The sequence below is a fragment of the Pholis gunnellus genome (genome assembly GCF_910591455.1).
Source record: "Pholis gunnellus genome assembly, chromosome: 9".
In the NCBI taxonomy this organism is placed as follows: domain Eukaryota; kingdom Metazoa; phylum Chordata; class Actinopteri; order Perciformes; family Pholidae; genus Pholis; species Pholis gunnellus.
In genome coordinates, this window is record NC_136535.1 from 23,730,912 (window position 1) to 23,747,004 (window position 16,093).

The 16,093-nt window shown below is 45.9% G+C and overlaps 2 protein-coding genes across 2 annotated transcripts; one reads left to right on the plus strand and one right to left on the minus strand.

Annotated features, from left to right (window-relative positions):
- Positions 1-269: 269 nt before the first annotated feature.
- mrps22 (mitochondrial ribosomal protein S22) lies at positions 270-4,295 on the plus strand (the record flags this gene model as incomplete). Its single annotated transcript, XM_079166761.1, has 8 exons — positions 270-396; positions 1,104-1,261; positions 1,358-1,522; positions 1,622-1,765; positions 2,626-2,709; positions 2,944-3,089; positions 3,306-3,414; positions 3,956-4,295. 8 exons carry the CDS (start codon positions 270-272, stop codon positions 4,046-4,048), a joined length of 1,026 nt encoding a protein of 341 aa, XP_079022887.1. The 3' UTR covers positions 4,049-4,295.
- Positions 4,296-4,366: 71 nt separating this feature from the next.
- LOC306701520 (coatomer subunit beta'-like) lies at positions 4,367-15,019 on the minus strand. The gene is made up of 22 exons (XM_079166842.1): positions 14,913-15,019; positions 14,063-14,200; positions 13,834-13,920; positions 13,456-13,582; positions 13,150-13,298; positions 12,646-12,792; positions 11,824-11,923; positions 11,557-11,699; positions 10,793-10,992; positions 10,338-10,448; positions 9,835-9,923; positions 9,631-9,737; positions 9,374-9,517; positions 9,032-9,162; positions 8,665-8,872; positions 8,294-8,404; positions 7,635-7,849; positions 7,409-7,501; positions 6,967-7,147; positions 6,703-6,774; positions 5,472-6,488; positions 4,367-5,350 (listed from the first exon to the last, which is right to left on the minus strand). The coding sequence occupies exons 1-22, from the start codon at positions 14,913-14,915 to the stop codon at positions 5,261-5,263; spliced, it is 3,663 nt and encodes a 1,220-aa protein (XP_079022968.1). The 5' UTR covers positions 14,916-15,019; the 3' UTR covers positions 4,367-5,260.
- Between the last annotated feature and the right edge of the window lie 1,074 nt (positions 15,020-16,093).

Consider the following 16,093-nt stretch of genomic DNA (forward strand, 5'->3'; position numbering starts at 1 on the left):
TGTATTTTTTGCTTTTCTTATGTTTTTAAAGGTTCTTTGCTCATAAAAAGAGACGCAGATAAAAAAAATGCTCTGCAGCACTAAAAACCAGCAGTCTTCTGCTTCTTGAGCTGCTTGTTTAGTCTGTTCCTGTTGATGAAATGGCCCATGGTAGCTCGTGGGAAAGAAAAACAAACACAACGTCTACGCAGGAAAACAGACTACATATCCCAGCAGCGCTCGGCTGTTGAACTGTGAGGTCATGTCGCGTGAATGAAGTCACAACAAACATGGCGGCGCTCGGTACGGCACGGTGCTTATTGCGGACCTACTCTCGGGTGAAAAATGTGCAAAAGAGCAGGCAAATGTTGGCGCGATGCGGCGCCAGGACGCTTTGTAGCGGGACACAAGACAAAGGTGCGTTTTAACGCGATGAATATCATTGTAGTCGCGTTATTTTCTTCACTATAACACTGACCTTGTAGCGTGTTTCGTTAGCATCGGTGCGGGTGTCAAACTCGCTTAAGAAATATGTCAATTTTACCTTACCGTACCTATTTGCCAAGATATAGACCCTGTAGAACAATGTTTAATGTGTTGAACAAATGATTACAGTCTGTCGGTAAATTCGGCATTATGTTAGTAAATGAAATGCTCGCAGCTTTGTAATAAAATACAATATTAGTGGATCAAGTGCTAGCTTCCTACAGGGTTAGCATTTTCATTTCAACCGAGGAAGAAATGATCAAGATGATGATGAAAGTTGAGTTTTAATCACAAGAGACGTTGCTTAGTGTACACATCGCATCTCGTACTGGAGAGGGGAGCTGTATTAGTTTTCACAGGTCTTAATAATGAGTTATAGATATAGTTTTTGTCGATATTTAGACCCCTCACTTTTCAGTCAAAAATGGCAATATTTGTTAAGGGTCTGGTCTGTCTTCTTTTACTACAATGAACATTTGTTAGATCTCTTGTAAAGCTAACTCCTCAAAGATGCATTCCACTTGTGTCTTTAACAGCTAACAATATAAACCAATATGAAATTGTTTAGAAAGGTAACTTTTGACATTCATCGTGCTGTAGTTTGTGCACGCGATTGACGTGTGCATCTGTTTCTCCAGCCCTCTCAGACGATGCAAAACCTCAGTTCACCGATCCAGCTGTGCAGGACGTCCTCACCGGGATCACCGGCCTGGACCTGCAGAAAGTGTTCCGACCCATTAAAGAGGAGCTGAACCCGCCCACATATAAACTCATGACCGATGAGCAACTGGAGCAGGTGCTCGTTTTTTTAAACAAACCATGAAAGCCCATCTCAATCAGGCACTCACAAGTCACAGTAACACGTTTCATCTAACCCCTTGTGTGTTTGCAGGCGGTCGAGTTAGCCACAGAGCAGGCCAAGAAGTTGCTGCAGATGCCCCCCGTCCTGCCGGAGAGGAAGCCCATCTACGATGTGCTGTCGGAGGACAAGATCCTGGATGCTATGGACACCGCCAAATACGTCTTCACAGACATCACCTACAACATCCCACACAGGGTACGCACATTGTGTTGAATTACGAACTCCGTTAATAAGGGACTCTGGACCAGAACATTTCTCAAATGTATCCTTACATATTTTATCCCCCCCCCCCAGGAGAGGTTCATTGTTGTACGGGAACCCAACGGGACCCTTAGGAAGGCGTCGTGGGAGGAGAGAGACCGACTCGTTCAGGTCTACTTCCCCAAGGACGGACGCAAACTCACAGCGCCGCTCATCTTCAAGGAGGAGAACCTCAAGGTGGGAAGTTGCAAAGTGTCATGATACTTAGGCTGGTTTTTTATTTGTATCCAGTTAAACTTAGCAGATCTGAGATGAGTCTTTCCTTTGGTGTCCTAAGGACGAAGATTAAACTAATAAGAAATGACAAACTTTTAGTTTCCCCCCTCGCTCCTGCTGTTGCAGCCCATATGTCCAGCGTCGGCCTATAATTAGTCTTCAGGCCCCGGACGCTCACACAGGGGTTTACTGATATTCTGTCTGCACCTGTAGTTATGCTGAGAAACGTGTGAAGTCACTACATGTCAATGCTGTGATTTAGAACCTCCAGATCTTTCTTTCTACCACTTTCAATTCACTCTTCAGGCCTTCTTTGTCACAGCTCGTATTTTGACTCCTAGCTGGAAAAGCTCAGGTGTTTCTAATAACACTAACGAAGGTCTCTGGTCCGTTCAAATGTTCCAGTGCGCTGTGACAGCGAGCCGCCCGGCACAATACCCTGAAACTGAAGCAGCCAAATGTAATTCAGCCGTTGTTAATGTTATTAGTAACACCTGTGCGTTTCCTACTGTGACACGTACAAATGTCTGTTGGTAAAAACAGGGCCTGCTTTTTGTAGCAGCTCCTGCAGTTCATCAACAGACAAAGCATGGCAGACAAACACCTGGTTAAGAGACATACACACCATAGTATTGCAGTTCGTAGTCGTCCCATCTAGCAGGATTCGGTTTCTCTGAACTGGTCTAAGAGCCATTACAGGATCGTGAGTTCTGTGAACACTGAGACGGTCCTGAGAAGAGCAGCTAATCAGGCAGAATGAGTGGGAACACCTGTGTGGGTGTCCGGAGGCTTTAATCCTCACATTCTCCCTCTCTGTTAAGATGGTGTTTTCCCAGGACCGCCACGAGGACGTGTTGGACCTTTGTCTGGTCCAATTTGAACCAGACTCCTCAGACTACATCAGGGTAAGATGACATTGATTTCTCTCTGTTATTTTGACCTGCGCTGGAATCTGTAGGCTGCATGTAGCTCGTTACACCGTGAAATCTCCACAGTCGGTCCCGTGTTTTCTTTGGGTCACTTGATACGGAGGGTAAAATGGAAGTTCATGAATTTGATGTAAGGAGCATTGTGCCGAGTATCTACAACGTCCAGTGGATTTAGGATCACGTCCCATTCGATGTGCCCTCATTGTCTAGGTACATGCAGCCACCTATGAGGACCTGGACAAGCACGGCAAGTATGAGCTGCTGCGCTCCACCAGACACTTTGGAGGCCTGGCCTGGCACCTGCTCAGCGCTCGCAGAGCGGACGGACTCATAGTGGACATGCTGAAGAGAGAGCTGTGAGTTTGTGTGAGAGAGAGACACGAATGCGTGCAACCAATGTTAAGGCTTGAATATCTACCTTTTTATTGGTCAACCCAGCCAGTGTAAAGCTGATACCTAAGCCCTAGTGTGTGTGTGTGTGTGTGTGTGTGTGTGTGTGTGTGTGTGTGTGTGTGTGTGTGTGTGTGTGTGTGTGTGTGTGTGTGTGTGTGTGTGTGTGTGTGTGTGTCTAGCCTCCAGGATGCGGTGAGCCTTGTGTCTCTGTTCCACGCGGTCCACCCCCTCAGCGAGTCGGCCCAGGAAGCCGCCAGCCAGCAGGCCGCCGGCGCCGACCTGCTGAAGGTGAGAACAACAACTCGACTTTAGCTGGAAATATCTGCTGACGTAGCGCCGTTTTTTACACTTCTACTCACTTTGCTGTGTGTGTATATTATCTATAGAAATTGTCCGGGTTCGTATAAATTGTGTCTCCCGGGTATTGGGAGTAAATCAGGAGTCAGGGTAGCTCTTTTTGAGAGGTCAAGTGAAGGCCTCTCCTAAAGTTTCCTATGTGAGAGGGTTTTGGGTTTGTCTCCAGCGTGGGAACTGCGGGGCCAAGCCCAGGACACATCAGGTCTTATTAGTGCTCACAGCCCCTGGGCCTGGAAGCAGTGAGAGAGGAGGGGAGGGGGGGGGGCATTAAGAATGACAGCCATTTAATGTGAAAGGTTAGCGGCAGGAGACACGCTTGTGTCTTTCTGTTATCACAAAAGGCCTCTCAGTTAGTCACGCATGATCGTGGAGCACATAGCCGTGTTTTTATTAGTCTGCCACTAAAATAATGAATTTTTTTGCAAACCTCCAAAGTTTTTAGGGTGACCTTTCTCCCCTTGTCCTTTTGCAGATCTATGCCCAGAAGGAGTCCCAGAGGTCGGGCTACATCGAGCTGGCCCTGCAGGCGTACGAGCAGCTGGCTGCTAAGAGCTCTGCTGAATGACCGACCCGCTGCTAAATAGGAATATCCACGTTTATCCACAATGAGGAATGGTTCACAGCACCACAGGAATGGACTGAATACTGCCTCCCACTAATACATGTGCTCCTTGACTGAAAGGAAAGCTATTCACTTCACACACACGATGCAGAAAGTTACTAATTTATCCATAGAGGGGAAAAAAAACCCTCATTGTGTTTCATTTGGAGCTCTGAGTCAAACCTGTTGAGTCAAATGATGTACATACCAAAATAAAGATCTTTGTACTTGTAACGTGTTGGAGTAAAATAACTTCCTGGACAACACAGAAGACTTGATTGAAGCTTTTATTTTTTTTACACAGTACCACCCATCCTTTAAGACACACACACACGTAAGGCACTTATAACAGAAACACTGTTTTCACTGAAGTTCATCCGACAAACTAAAAGCAGCGGTCTGTGTTCATACGAGCTTTGAGAAGTTGACGTGCACCAAAATATTACAACAAAGAGGTATTTAAGACATCGCATGTAACCGAATGGGGGGGGGGATTTGTCCAAATCGCAGGCTTGTGCAACTTTTCTTTTTTTGATTGCATACTATTTATAAAAATCCTGATACAGGCGGCCTTGTATCAGCAGGAATGTCAAAGAAAAAAAAACATATTCAAACTGGCAGAATTCCTCAAAGGCTTCAATAACACCCTGATCAACAGCGGTGTCCCACTGTGAGGTACGAGGAAGAAGAGGTACTGAGAGTTGTTTATCACTGGTGAACATTAACAGTCAGCTGGTGAAGCATATGACATTCCACCCCTAAAATATGGATTTCTATTTTAAACTTATAAATTAGTTAAACAAGCTGTTGTGTTGCAGTGTTTCAAAAGTAAATCTGTAGTGTAAAAAATAAAAAGGTCCCCCAACAACAGGCTGAGCAGGCTATGTTGACTGGCTGCAATGTATCCCATATTTCCCAACACACACTGTTCCCATTTAAGTTTTAAATGCAGCCTGGACACTTCCCAATGGTTAATTAAGGCTGCGGCTTCATTTCTGCCTTGTAGGTGTAATTTTAGAACAATTTAGTCCTACAACCAAGGAAAGCAAATGCTTGTCAATTAAGCTGAAAGGCATTTTAGTCTGACCGCTTAGCGTCTTAGGAAACCCTTTTGAGTTCTTTGGTCACTGAAAAAAAAAAACAGAACTGTGTGGCTCGTGACAAAGATTCTTCTTCCTATTCACTCAAGCAATCATCATCCAGGTTGACATCGGAGGTGTCGATGTCTTCCAGGTCAAAATTGTCCAGATCCAGATCATCCAGGATCTACAGGGAACAAAATGCATTGCGTTAAGGGAAACAAGAAGTTCATGGCTCCATACAGTTATATATTTTATTCCATAGTCGTGCCAATATTTTTGCAATATGATTAAAAACCGACATTCACCTCATCCATCTCTGCATCGAGGTCCTCTGCAGGTTCCTTAGGACCCGCCGCCTCCTCCTCCACTTCCACTTCGTTCCCCTCTTTGGGGGATAGAACCTCTGGCTTTAGAACCACTGCAGGTTCCAGGTTCTCGTCCGGCTCTACTGGGAGTGCTGTGGTTTGCTCCGCTTGTTTCGGTTCCTGCGCCGGGACCGGCTTCAACGCTGGCATCGTGTCTTGGAGTGGGTCCAGCAGCGGATCGAGGGCCAGATCTGGAAGCGTTTGGCTTTGAACAGGCTCGTCCAGCAGCGGACTGTCCGTGCTTTCAAAGGAGATGAGCTCCTCCACTGCTACAGGTAGCGCCGCTGTGTCCGACACAAGCTCCTCAGGGACACCAGTCTCCTCCGCTGGTGCTTCTGAGGAGATGGCACCCGTTTCCTGTTCTTCATGAACAGGCATTCCTTCAGGCGCTATAGATTCCGTTACATCGGTATCAACTATCAGACCAGTGCTGACCGGGACACTCTCTGTTGCTATGGTTTCACTTGGTGTTTCCTCCGTTGCCGTGATGCTTTCTGACTCACAGGCAGCAGGATCAGTCGCTGGAGGAATCTCCTGAACATCTGTCTCAACTGACGATAGGACATCTTCCACGGGACTGGATCGCACCATCTCGGGCTCTGCGGGGGGAATCTCTGTGGTGGACTCCAAAACGTCGTCTTCTACAGAGATGAAAGCCTCCTCTGACTTAACGACGGCGTCGATCTCTGAAGACGCAGACTCTGCTTGCTCTGGTTCAACACGCTCTTCCGTTACTGTGACAGGCGGAGGGGCGGCTGCTGCCGGGATGGCTTCTTCTTCTGTTGCTGGGATGGCTTCTTCTTCTGTTGCTGGGATGGCTTCTTCTTCTGTTGCTGGAACGGGATCAACGATCTCCTGTTTTAGAAGAATGGGTTCCTCCACCACTGCCGTTTCTGCAGGTGCAGCCTCAGTCACCGCTGCCACCATGACGGTTTCATTTATGCTCTCCACCACTCCCTGTAGAACAAGCAAGACATACAAATGATCTTTTAAAAAGGATAGGTTCACCTTTAAAAAAAGTACAAATACCAATACATGATTGTAAAAATGTGGACCTATTCTTTAAGAGACCACTATCTGTATTAGGTTCAGATATTATACATTTCGATTTTTTTGGTCACAGGTTCAGCTAGAGAAGCGCCATGTTGGTGTGACAGGTACAGGTCCTCACCTCTGGCTCTGTGAGCTCTCCTTTGGACTCAAAACCTGCAGATTCCTCCAGAACATTGCGGTCCTCGTTTGGCTGAAGAGACAGAGAGAACAGGCAAAAAAGTCATCTCAAACACGGCGCTCAAAGTATGAACAGTTAAAATCAGATGATGAAATAACAAGAGAACAAAAAACCGGAACATTTTACAACTTGTGCAGCAATGAACCAAGTGCATGGTTCTAGAATAGAGTCACTAAAGCATAGCTCCTCTGGCTTTCCACTGACCATGACGAGTGGGTATTCTGCAGCAGGCCTGACCCCGACATGAGTCTCCTTCAGGAACCCCTCAGCCAGCAGGGCTTGCTGGAGGCCCGGGAACAGGTTGCTGTACTGGGAGGGGTCAGCCAGAGCGTCTGCCGCCTTTTGGTTGACCTTGGACAGACTCTGCTTCCACAGCTTCACCACCCTGGAAGAAGGGAAGCGTGTACAATGATGCAATATGTAAATATACACACACAGATATAGATATTACCATTATCAAAAACTTTTAGTATTTGCATCTACAGATTTTGATTTGGAGTAAATTTCTTGTCCTCTAGGGAAAACAAGAAATTGTATTTATTTCAAATTACAGGCAGAATGGTAGAGTGTGTGCAAAGTTTCTGCAGGTCACGTATGAATATAAGATTGACGTACAACACTGTGCACTCAATGGAAACAACTGTACCTTGACACATGGCTGGGCAGATATGTCCTTGCCAGAAATGCAGCCTCTGGCAACCGATCCGTTTCGATGAGAAGGTCCAGACATTTGTCCAACCTGGGGCCAATGCAGAAATGAATAATAAAATAAACTAACTTGAGTTAAGTTGATTGAAATCTGGATTCAACCTCAGCTCCCCCCCCCCCCCCCCCCCCCCCCCCCCCCTCCTCCTCCTCTCCCCTCCACTCACCTTCCCTGCAGGAAGTAGGTGAGAAAGGCCACGTTGGTCTTCCCGTCCCTCTCTGCCCCCTCGGCCAACTTGCCCACCATGGTGGCGTTGCCCGAGGCGGTGGCCAACAGCAGTAATCCCCCGTAATCCTGAGCATGGTGCAGGCACTCCTGAGCCAAGCTGAACTGGCACTTTGCGGTCGCGAGCTCTGCCAGCTGCTTCCACTTGTGCTCTGACTGGATCCCCCCGCATGCCAAGGTGCCAAAGAGACAGGAGAGAGAGAGGATTATCACAGGAGAAGCATGAAACCTCTACAACAATACACTGTGAAGCAGCCACTAAGTCTGGGTGGCCACGGTTGTGTGACTCACCCTGTAAGACTGCTCGAGTAAAAATGATTCCTCATACATTATCCTGCAAATGTACACAGCTACTAATCAAAGAAAATCATTTAAAACAACAACAAATCTGATTGTGTGCAGGATTATTTTGCCCACGGTCCACGTCTTTACTCCAGAGTGAAATTAAATAGTACGTTTCCAAAGTCACACATCGTTTCTTGTTAGTATGAAAATGGTGAAGGATATTTTTGTATACTAACGGCTATACACTATCACGATTAGTGTGCATAGAGTTCGTGTGTGTTACAGATGTGGGACAGGCTCCGTGTGTGCTCTGACCTCTGCCTCCAGGGCCAGTTGGTGCGCCATCTTGAGCTCTCCCAGATGCAGGGCCAGTTCAAACTTGTGCTCCGGGTCGGTGGACACGGCCAGGGCCTGCTGTCTGAAGCCCTACACGCCACACAAAAACCCCCCCCACAATCGACAGTTATGAATATTCTGTTCCATGCATTCCGCTCTGTCTGACAGCTGCCAACAGTGGAAGATCAGGTATGTGAATGTGGAAAAAGTAACACACAAGATTTCTGCCCGGAGGTTTTACTCCATCTGGCTGCCTGATGTTCTGCAAATTATGCATTCCATATCCAGATCTCATACATCTATGAGCAGCAGCACCGAGCTGCACAAACGGAGCTGGTGGGCAAACGCACCTGTTTCTCCAAAAAGTTGGCCACCCTGGTCCTCTGCTCCTTGGGGATTGTGGGTAGGACCTTGTCGGCCGTGCCGAAGTCCCTCCTCATGACAGCCGTCTGGTACTCCAGCACCGACAGCAGCAGCGCGTAGCTGATGACGTTCAGCTCCTTGTCTCCGAGGTAGAGGCGGTCGTCCTTGGGGATGTAGCCCAGCAGATACATGGTCCTGCACAGCAGAAAGACACCGATTCAAGGCACTTCTTTGAGAATGTATTCATGGTATTCCTAATTTACTGGATAGAAATGGATAAGCAGCACGGCACAGCAGATTTGATGGGGTACTCATCTTTGTAAATGTATATATATATATACACATGCATTGTACCTGTCCAGGTGAGCGATGGTGATGAGCTCTCCTCCGACATAGTAGTTCAGTCTGTTCAGAGAGCTGGTGTAGATGAAGCAGTCTCCCACCCAAACCCCGGTCTTCACCACCCCAGGGACCTCCCCCAGCACCTGGTCGGCAGGAATAAAACAAGAAAGAATCAAATAATCAGTGGAAATTATTGCTTGAACAACATACATTCATCAGCAGTTTATCTGCGTCTTCCAGGACAACATTTCAAACGTTTCTTTATTTTGTTTCTTATGTTAGTGTAAATTCCATTATGTGTTTCTGGAGATTACGCTCGGCCTGTTCGTTTAGGAAACTACGCTTTTCTCTGACCTCGAAGGCGCCCTCTATCCCATCCTCCGTTATCTCCTCCTTGGACTCCTGGGCCGCTGCCACTCTCTCCGGCAGGTAGCGCAGCACAAAGAAGGACTCGTCTGTACCGATACACACCAGCTCCCCAGAGTCAGACCAGAAGATCTGAAGACAGGAGGACCACGCGTTATTATTATAATAATAATAATAATAATAATAATAATAATAATAAGGGCAATAGACGGACGGACCGCTGGAGCCAGAACGGCGTGACTCACGTGTTTAGGCTGGATCTCGATACGGCGGATCAGTTCAGAACTCTCCCAGTCGTAGAAGGCCAGGCCGCTGTTTGACCTCACGCCCAGTAAGAAGCCACCAAAGATACCTGTGGGACAGCAGGACACCAAGCATTAGACATAGCCACACACACACATATACATATTGTATCCACACAAACTGAATGAATAGGAAATAAAGCTCACCTTCAGCCCCGAAGTCAGGTTTAAAAGTCTTCTTCTCTTTGAAGTTCTTGAATATTTTGATCCTACTGCTGCCCTCCCTGATGGCATACCTATGAAAATAATATACATATATATATATAAATATACACCTGTATAGAAAACAATGTACACACTTTATTATAATGTGCCTCACCACATGGGAGGGTGAAGTTAATGACTCTTATTGCACATCATTTACAGTGCTTACAAGCTGAAGGAATAGTTTTGACATCTCGGGAAATGTACTTTTATAAATATACTAAATAGATGCTAAACTCATGTCCGTTCACTAAATATGAACCTAAAGCAAAGAGACGGTTAGCCTAGCTTAGCATACTGTAAAGCCGTGAAGCAAGGGGAAACGGCTAAAGCGAACTGTCCATAATTGAAAAGAAAATCTTCACGCTAAGCTAATAATGTCCACCTCCTCATCTTACTCTGACGTGTATTTCCCTGAATGTCGAGCTGTTCCTTTCAGGACTTACTGAGAGGAGTCGTGGGCCCAGACGAACTCTTGAGCCGGGCCGAAGCTCTTGTTCCTCAGGGCCATGGCGGTGTAGATGATGTACTCCCCGTCTCCGCACACCACGACGAATCTACAAAATAACACAAACACACATCACATCCACGTAACTTTCTTCTTCTACCTGCACTCACATGTGACCTGGATAGTTACACTTAAATGTGTTGTCCCTCCAAATCTTAAAATAAATATGAACCCCTCTTTAAAAAGGATCAAACCAGGACTGACATTATCAACTGTGTAAAAGAAAAAGTCCATAATTTGCTCTATGATGCTTTGATGACTGCATTGACTCTGGGATAAGTGTAGTTGTGTAACACGAACCGACAACCTCTATCGGGGGATAAACTTTCAAATTTAAATTTAGAAAGACTGAGATGTGATAGAGCACATTTTGGTGACGGCCCGGCGTCTCACCTCCCGTTGGGGCTGTGTTGGATGGTCTGGGGGAAGATCTCACAGCTGCCCATGTCTTTGACGCCCAGCTGCAGCCTCTCTCCGTCCTTGATCTCGGCGTCTCCCATGGCCTTCAGGTTGGCCTGCTGCACCTCGGAGTGGCGAGCCCACATGACCTTCCCGCTGGAGTCCATGGACATGGCCGGCTCCTCCCGACCCAGCTGAGGCGGAGAGGGGGAGAGGAAACACACGGGGGGGGGGGGGTGTTAAGGCCCGGCAACATTTTAATATTACAGGTCAAGAAATATTCCTTTCCGCTCACGCAATGCAATCTGCTGTATAATCGACTCCAACTGAAGGTGCATTATATGAGCGCCCGCAGCTGCTGCTGAGGATAGAGAGGTTGTGTTAATAACCAGAGGTGTTGTTTATGGTTTAAAATGGAACGTCAGCGTTCCATTCTTTTATTTAGGAGAGATTATTGACATTATTTCCCAAGTTGTGGTTTCTCGCTGCTGTCCTCAAGGACCCATTGACAGAAGAGAGGCTTCCAAGAGCACAATGATAGGACCTCGTTCAGAGGCTGAACGCAGCTGAAGGAGGATATTAGGAAAAACTGTGCAAACTAAATGATGACTGCTCTGATAACCAAGACCATGACACTTGACCTACATATCCGGTAGAATTCATCATTTGTCATTTCAGACATCTACGTCTCCCCTTAAGATGAACTAAATGAAAATGTGAGACTTTGAAAATACCCACAGCCTTCTGGGAGAGAATACCTTGATGATGATGCTGCCTTCGTCGTAGCCCAGAGCCACGCTGTTGGAGCCCGGCTGGCCGCATATACACCACACCCTCTCCATGCCGTAGTTGAGCGTGTTCTCCAGCCGGTAGGTGTTGGAGTGCCACACTTTAACGGTGCCTAAGGAAAAACAACAGAGAGGTCAGAATGGAACCGAGACGCTGCGGTGGTTTCTGTGGGAGGGGGGTGTGTGTGTGTGTTGTAGATCAGCTGCGTTTGTGGAGCTTTAAAGAACGTCGCCTACCGTCCTCGGAGCCCGTGAGGATGATCGGCAGCTCCGGGTGGAAACAGACGCAGGTCACATTCTGGGCGTGACCCTCCAGGGTCTGAACACAGGTTTTGTTCTGGGAGATAAAAACACATAAGGTCACGGACATGTTCTCATAGCATTGCAGAAATGCATATCGCTTCCTCTACAGATCTAATTACACCGACTTCTCCTGCTGCACGTACGTACATATGGGATGAGATTATCTATGTGAGGTTGGCTGGAAGATAACTACAGCTGTTGTTGAATAATTGACTTAATATGGAAGAGAGCTGGCCGACAGAGAGAGGTTTGTTTTAACGGTTTGTATATCTGAAAAATGAAATATGCCGTCAGAATGACATAGAAAATGAGTTTTGTAATTTTGTTTTCCGTCGTCCTACTGCAAACTGTGCAATACCTTTTTTCAGTGAGATAAATTGGGCGATGCACAAAGACTGAGTTGGTTATTTCGCACATGAAACATTTAAATGAGACGGCTACTTGGAGCGAGCCTGGGAGAAGAGAAGAGAAGCCATTTATCAGAATAAACTTAAGGCTTTTCAGTGAGCAGTTCATTTGGAATTTTCACACGTAAATATGTTGATTTAAAAGCGTACAGGAGTAATCTAATAACTGATGTTCCTGTTAGATTTATATGTATTACAGGAAGATGAATGTTTCGCAAAACAGCAGTGGACGTCAGGACAGAAATAAAAACAAACAGGAATAATGAAATAACTTGTCATTACCTAATGACACACAGTAAACTGCTACACTGCTGCAGAACACAGAGCAATAAGAACGGGCAGGCAGCACCTGATAATCCCAGATCTTGACCAGGCGGTCGTCGGCCCCTGATATGAGGTAGGGCTTGTCCCCTCCGTTGTAGTAATCAATGCAGTTCACCCCCTTTTCATGGCCCTCCAGAGTGAAGTTGGGAGTCCTGGAGCCCAGCTGCCACACCTGCAGAGGAGACACATGCAGTGAGCAACACGCGGCACTTAAGGATACTTTGTGGAGCATTGCGAGCATCGGTGTGTCATTATTTTGCACATAGTGTAAGCAAACGAGGCCTCGGTTCGAGACGATTTAAAAGCCTTCTACCTCCCAGAAGGGGCGTTAGCGTTTCTCAAAATTGAGACTACGTTTCCCATGAGCCCCGTCACCTCCGGCTGTGAAGAAAACGTCCCCGCCTTTTCTGTCGCTTTTACCTTCATTTAAACTGGAACAACAGCAGCCACCGTCTTCTGTTTGTGCCCCAAAGCCATCTGCTTTTATGTGCTCTTACAAGCATTTACATGTGTGTGTGTGTGTGTGTACCTTAATGGTTCTGTCCAGAGAGGCACTGGCAAACTGGTTGTTGTCTTTGGGGTTGATGACAATCTGCATGACGTAGTGAGTGTGTCCCTCAAACACTTGACTGCACGTCCACTTTCTGTCCCAGTCCCACAGCTTGATCAACATGTCGTCTGAAAACACACACGCGTAGAAATAGAGACACTAGAAAATGCTACACTCTTCTAGTTAGTTTTAGAACCCCTCGTGTACAAAGCTAGGCAGACATATTCTCTGTGTGTGTGTGTGTGTGTGTGTGTGTGTGTGTGTGTGTGTGTGGTTCTTTGGTACCGCTGCTGGTGAGGATGTAGGGCTGCGTTGGGTGGACGACGATGCAGCGGATGTAGTCAGAGTGAGCCTCGAACATGTGAACTCGCTCCAGGGTGTTGTAGTTGAACACACGGATCTGCATGTCATCCTGGGGACCGACGGAGAGAGAGAGAGAGATTGGCGAGTGAATTCGGTCCAAAACAAAAAAACACAAAACCACTGACGGATCTGGCCACAATGTCACAAATGCATTGCATGAAATTTCAAAAACTGCCAAGGACACACACAGAGTTTCATTAACAATCTGAAACAAACAGCGACCCCTGAAAAGAGATGGAAATATGCTCAATATGCTCATTACGAGTCAACCGCCAACAGTAACTGGCATGAAACACTCACCGCTCCAGCAACGACCCAGTGTTTCCTGGCTACAAACTTGGCCACTCGGACGGGCAGGTCACACAGCTCAAAGGTTTTCACCATCATCTACACACACACACACACACACACACACAGGAGTCAGACCAGGTTAACGTTATAATACAGACTAAATATGAAGCGATTGTGCGAGTGATCAAAAGGAAATGATTTGAGTGATCAGAGGAGCGTGTGGATGGCTGGTAGTGACCTGTGTCTCGTGGTTCCAGACCACCACAGTGCCGCTGTAGAGGCTCGCCACCATCCAGGGCTCGGTGGGGTGCAGGTCGGCACTCTTCACCCGGTCTGACCGGGCGGTCAGCTTCCGCTTGATGTCCAGCCGCAGAGGCTATAATATGAAAATGAGGGGATAAAATAGAAAGAATGGAGGATTAAACAAAAGAAAAACATGATCTGCATCAATCTAAACGGGTAATTTATGAGCTCATCTCAACAACGGTGGATGTTATTTGACAGAAGATGGTAAAAAAACATTCAGAAAGCAGGCATGTTTTGCATTCTAGACACTTTTAATTCAGTAAGTTTCATCTTGTAAGGTGGACACATTGTATATAAACTGTTGCATTGTGTTTTATCTCAGGTTTTGAAGGAGGGCGGGGGGGTGTGCCTGTTGATACTTCCCATTCCACATTTCATAAGCGTGGCTGCTTCAGAATGAGTCCTTTCAAAGTCTAATCACGTCAAAGACAAAGACGCAACCTTTTCATTTGTTTATCTGATGGAGGCATGTTAAAAACAACAACTCCCATAAACAAAAACAAAAACATCGTCATGGAACGTATGAATAAAGTTTTTTTCATTTTTTTTTTAACTTATTATCTTAAAATACTCGCAGCGTTTGGAGTTCTGTTGTCGTCGCATTGACGTTGCTGCTGCTCATAATGTGTGTTTTGAATGGAGTTTCCAATTCTCTCACACTGAGCTTTACGGGTAGTGAGTGAACGCAACACGGTTCCGCGTCCTGCTGACCCAAAGAGCTCCCAAACAGCAGCCAACACGTGAACAAAGTTCTGCTAAAGTAGTGTGTTTTCTTCTCCTACCATGATTCCACGTCAGTGAGTCTCTGCAGTGATGTCCAGAAAAATGACCGGCGTCCCTGTAGCCCTCGTCGGGCTTCCTCTGTGGGGAAGTCTGTGGAGAAAGTTTTGTGACCAAGTGAATAAGAGTAAACACAACAACTTCCGGTATTTAATTTCACAATAAATCTCAAAAGCTACACGGAAAACTACACCGAAGGCAAAGTAAACATTTTAATCTATTATAACAACATTTATTATTTTGTAGTTTCCACCATTATTCCGGAAAATTAATTAAAACAATTGATAATAATATTATGTTGCACTATTTGCACTATTACCACCATTCTGAACTAATATCCCAAACATTGTCCATTGTCATTGTTGTTGTTCTTTATGTTCATATTTATATCTATATTGTACATTATAGTTAATGCTAAATGTGTATGCTTAGTTTCTCTGTTGTACTGTGTTGTCTTTAATGTCCTTGTTTTTATATTTATGTTTATTTGTATATTCTATGTACGTTGAGAGCAACGTGAAAACCGAAGTCAAATTCCATGTGTATGCGTACGCATACATACGCATACATGTGTATCCATGCGTATAAAGCTGATTCTGATAATTAGCTGGGAATTAATTGTAGTAATCAGACTCCTCATTTGCAAAAAATAAAGGTGACTCCAGCCTCCACTAGCTCTTTAGGTACACAGTTCAAAGAAGAGCAACAATTTATCTTGTTATGTTTCTCTGTCTACATGTACTTTTTTGAATATTTTCTTTTTTTCAGGGTTGAAAACAGAAGTCACATGAAAAAGTCCTGATAAACTGTGAGAAGGGAACAGAATAAAGGAGATGAATCTTCAGCTGCAGCAGAGACGAAGCTGGAGGCGTGTCTTTGTATGTGTAAGTAGTGGTCTACCAAAGCTCTAATTTTGTGGTGACCACTAACTAACAAGTGTTGGACCCAACAATATAATATAATTAAAAACATCCCTTACTTGTATGATTTTACTGTTTTAAGGATTTTATTTTGAAGAGAATACACCCCGTTTCCGGTTGAGATCTCTCTGTCGCTGTGTGACTTGTGCGCAGCGCCTTTTGGCGACGTGGATCCTTCAGCGCTTCCTGTGAGAGCAGCTCGAGATCCGGCAGAGAAGCAGAACATGTTGTACCTGTCAGCGCGTGCTGCACCTCAAAAACTG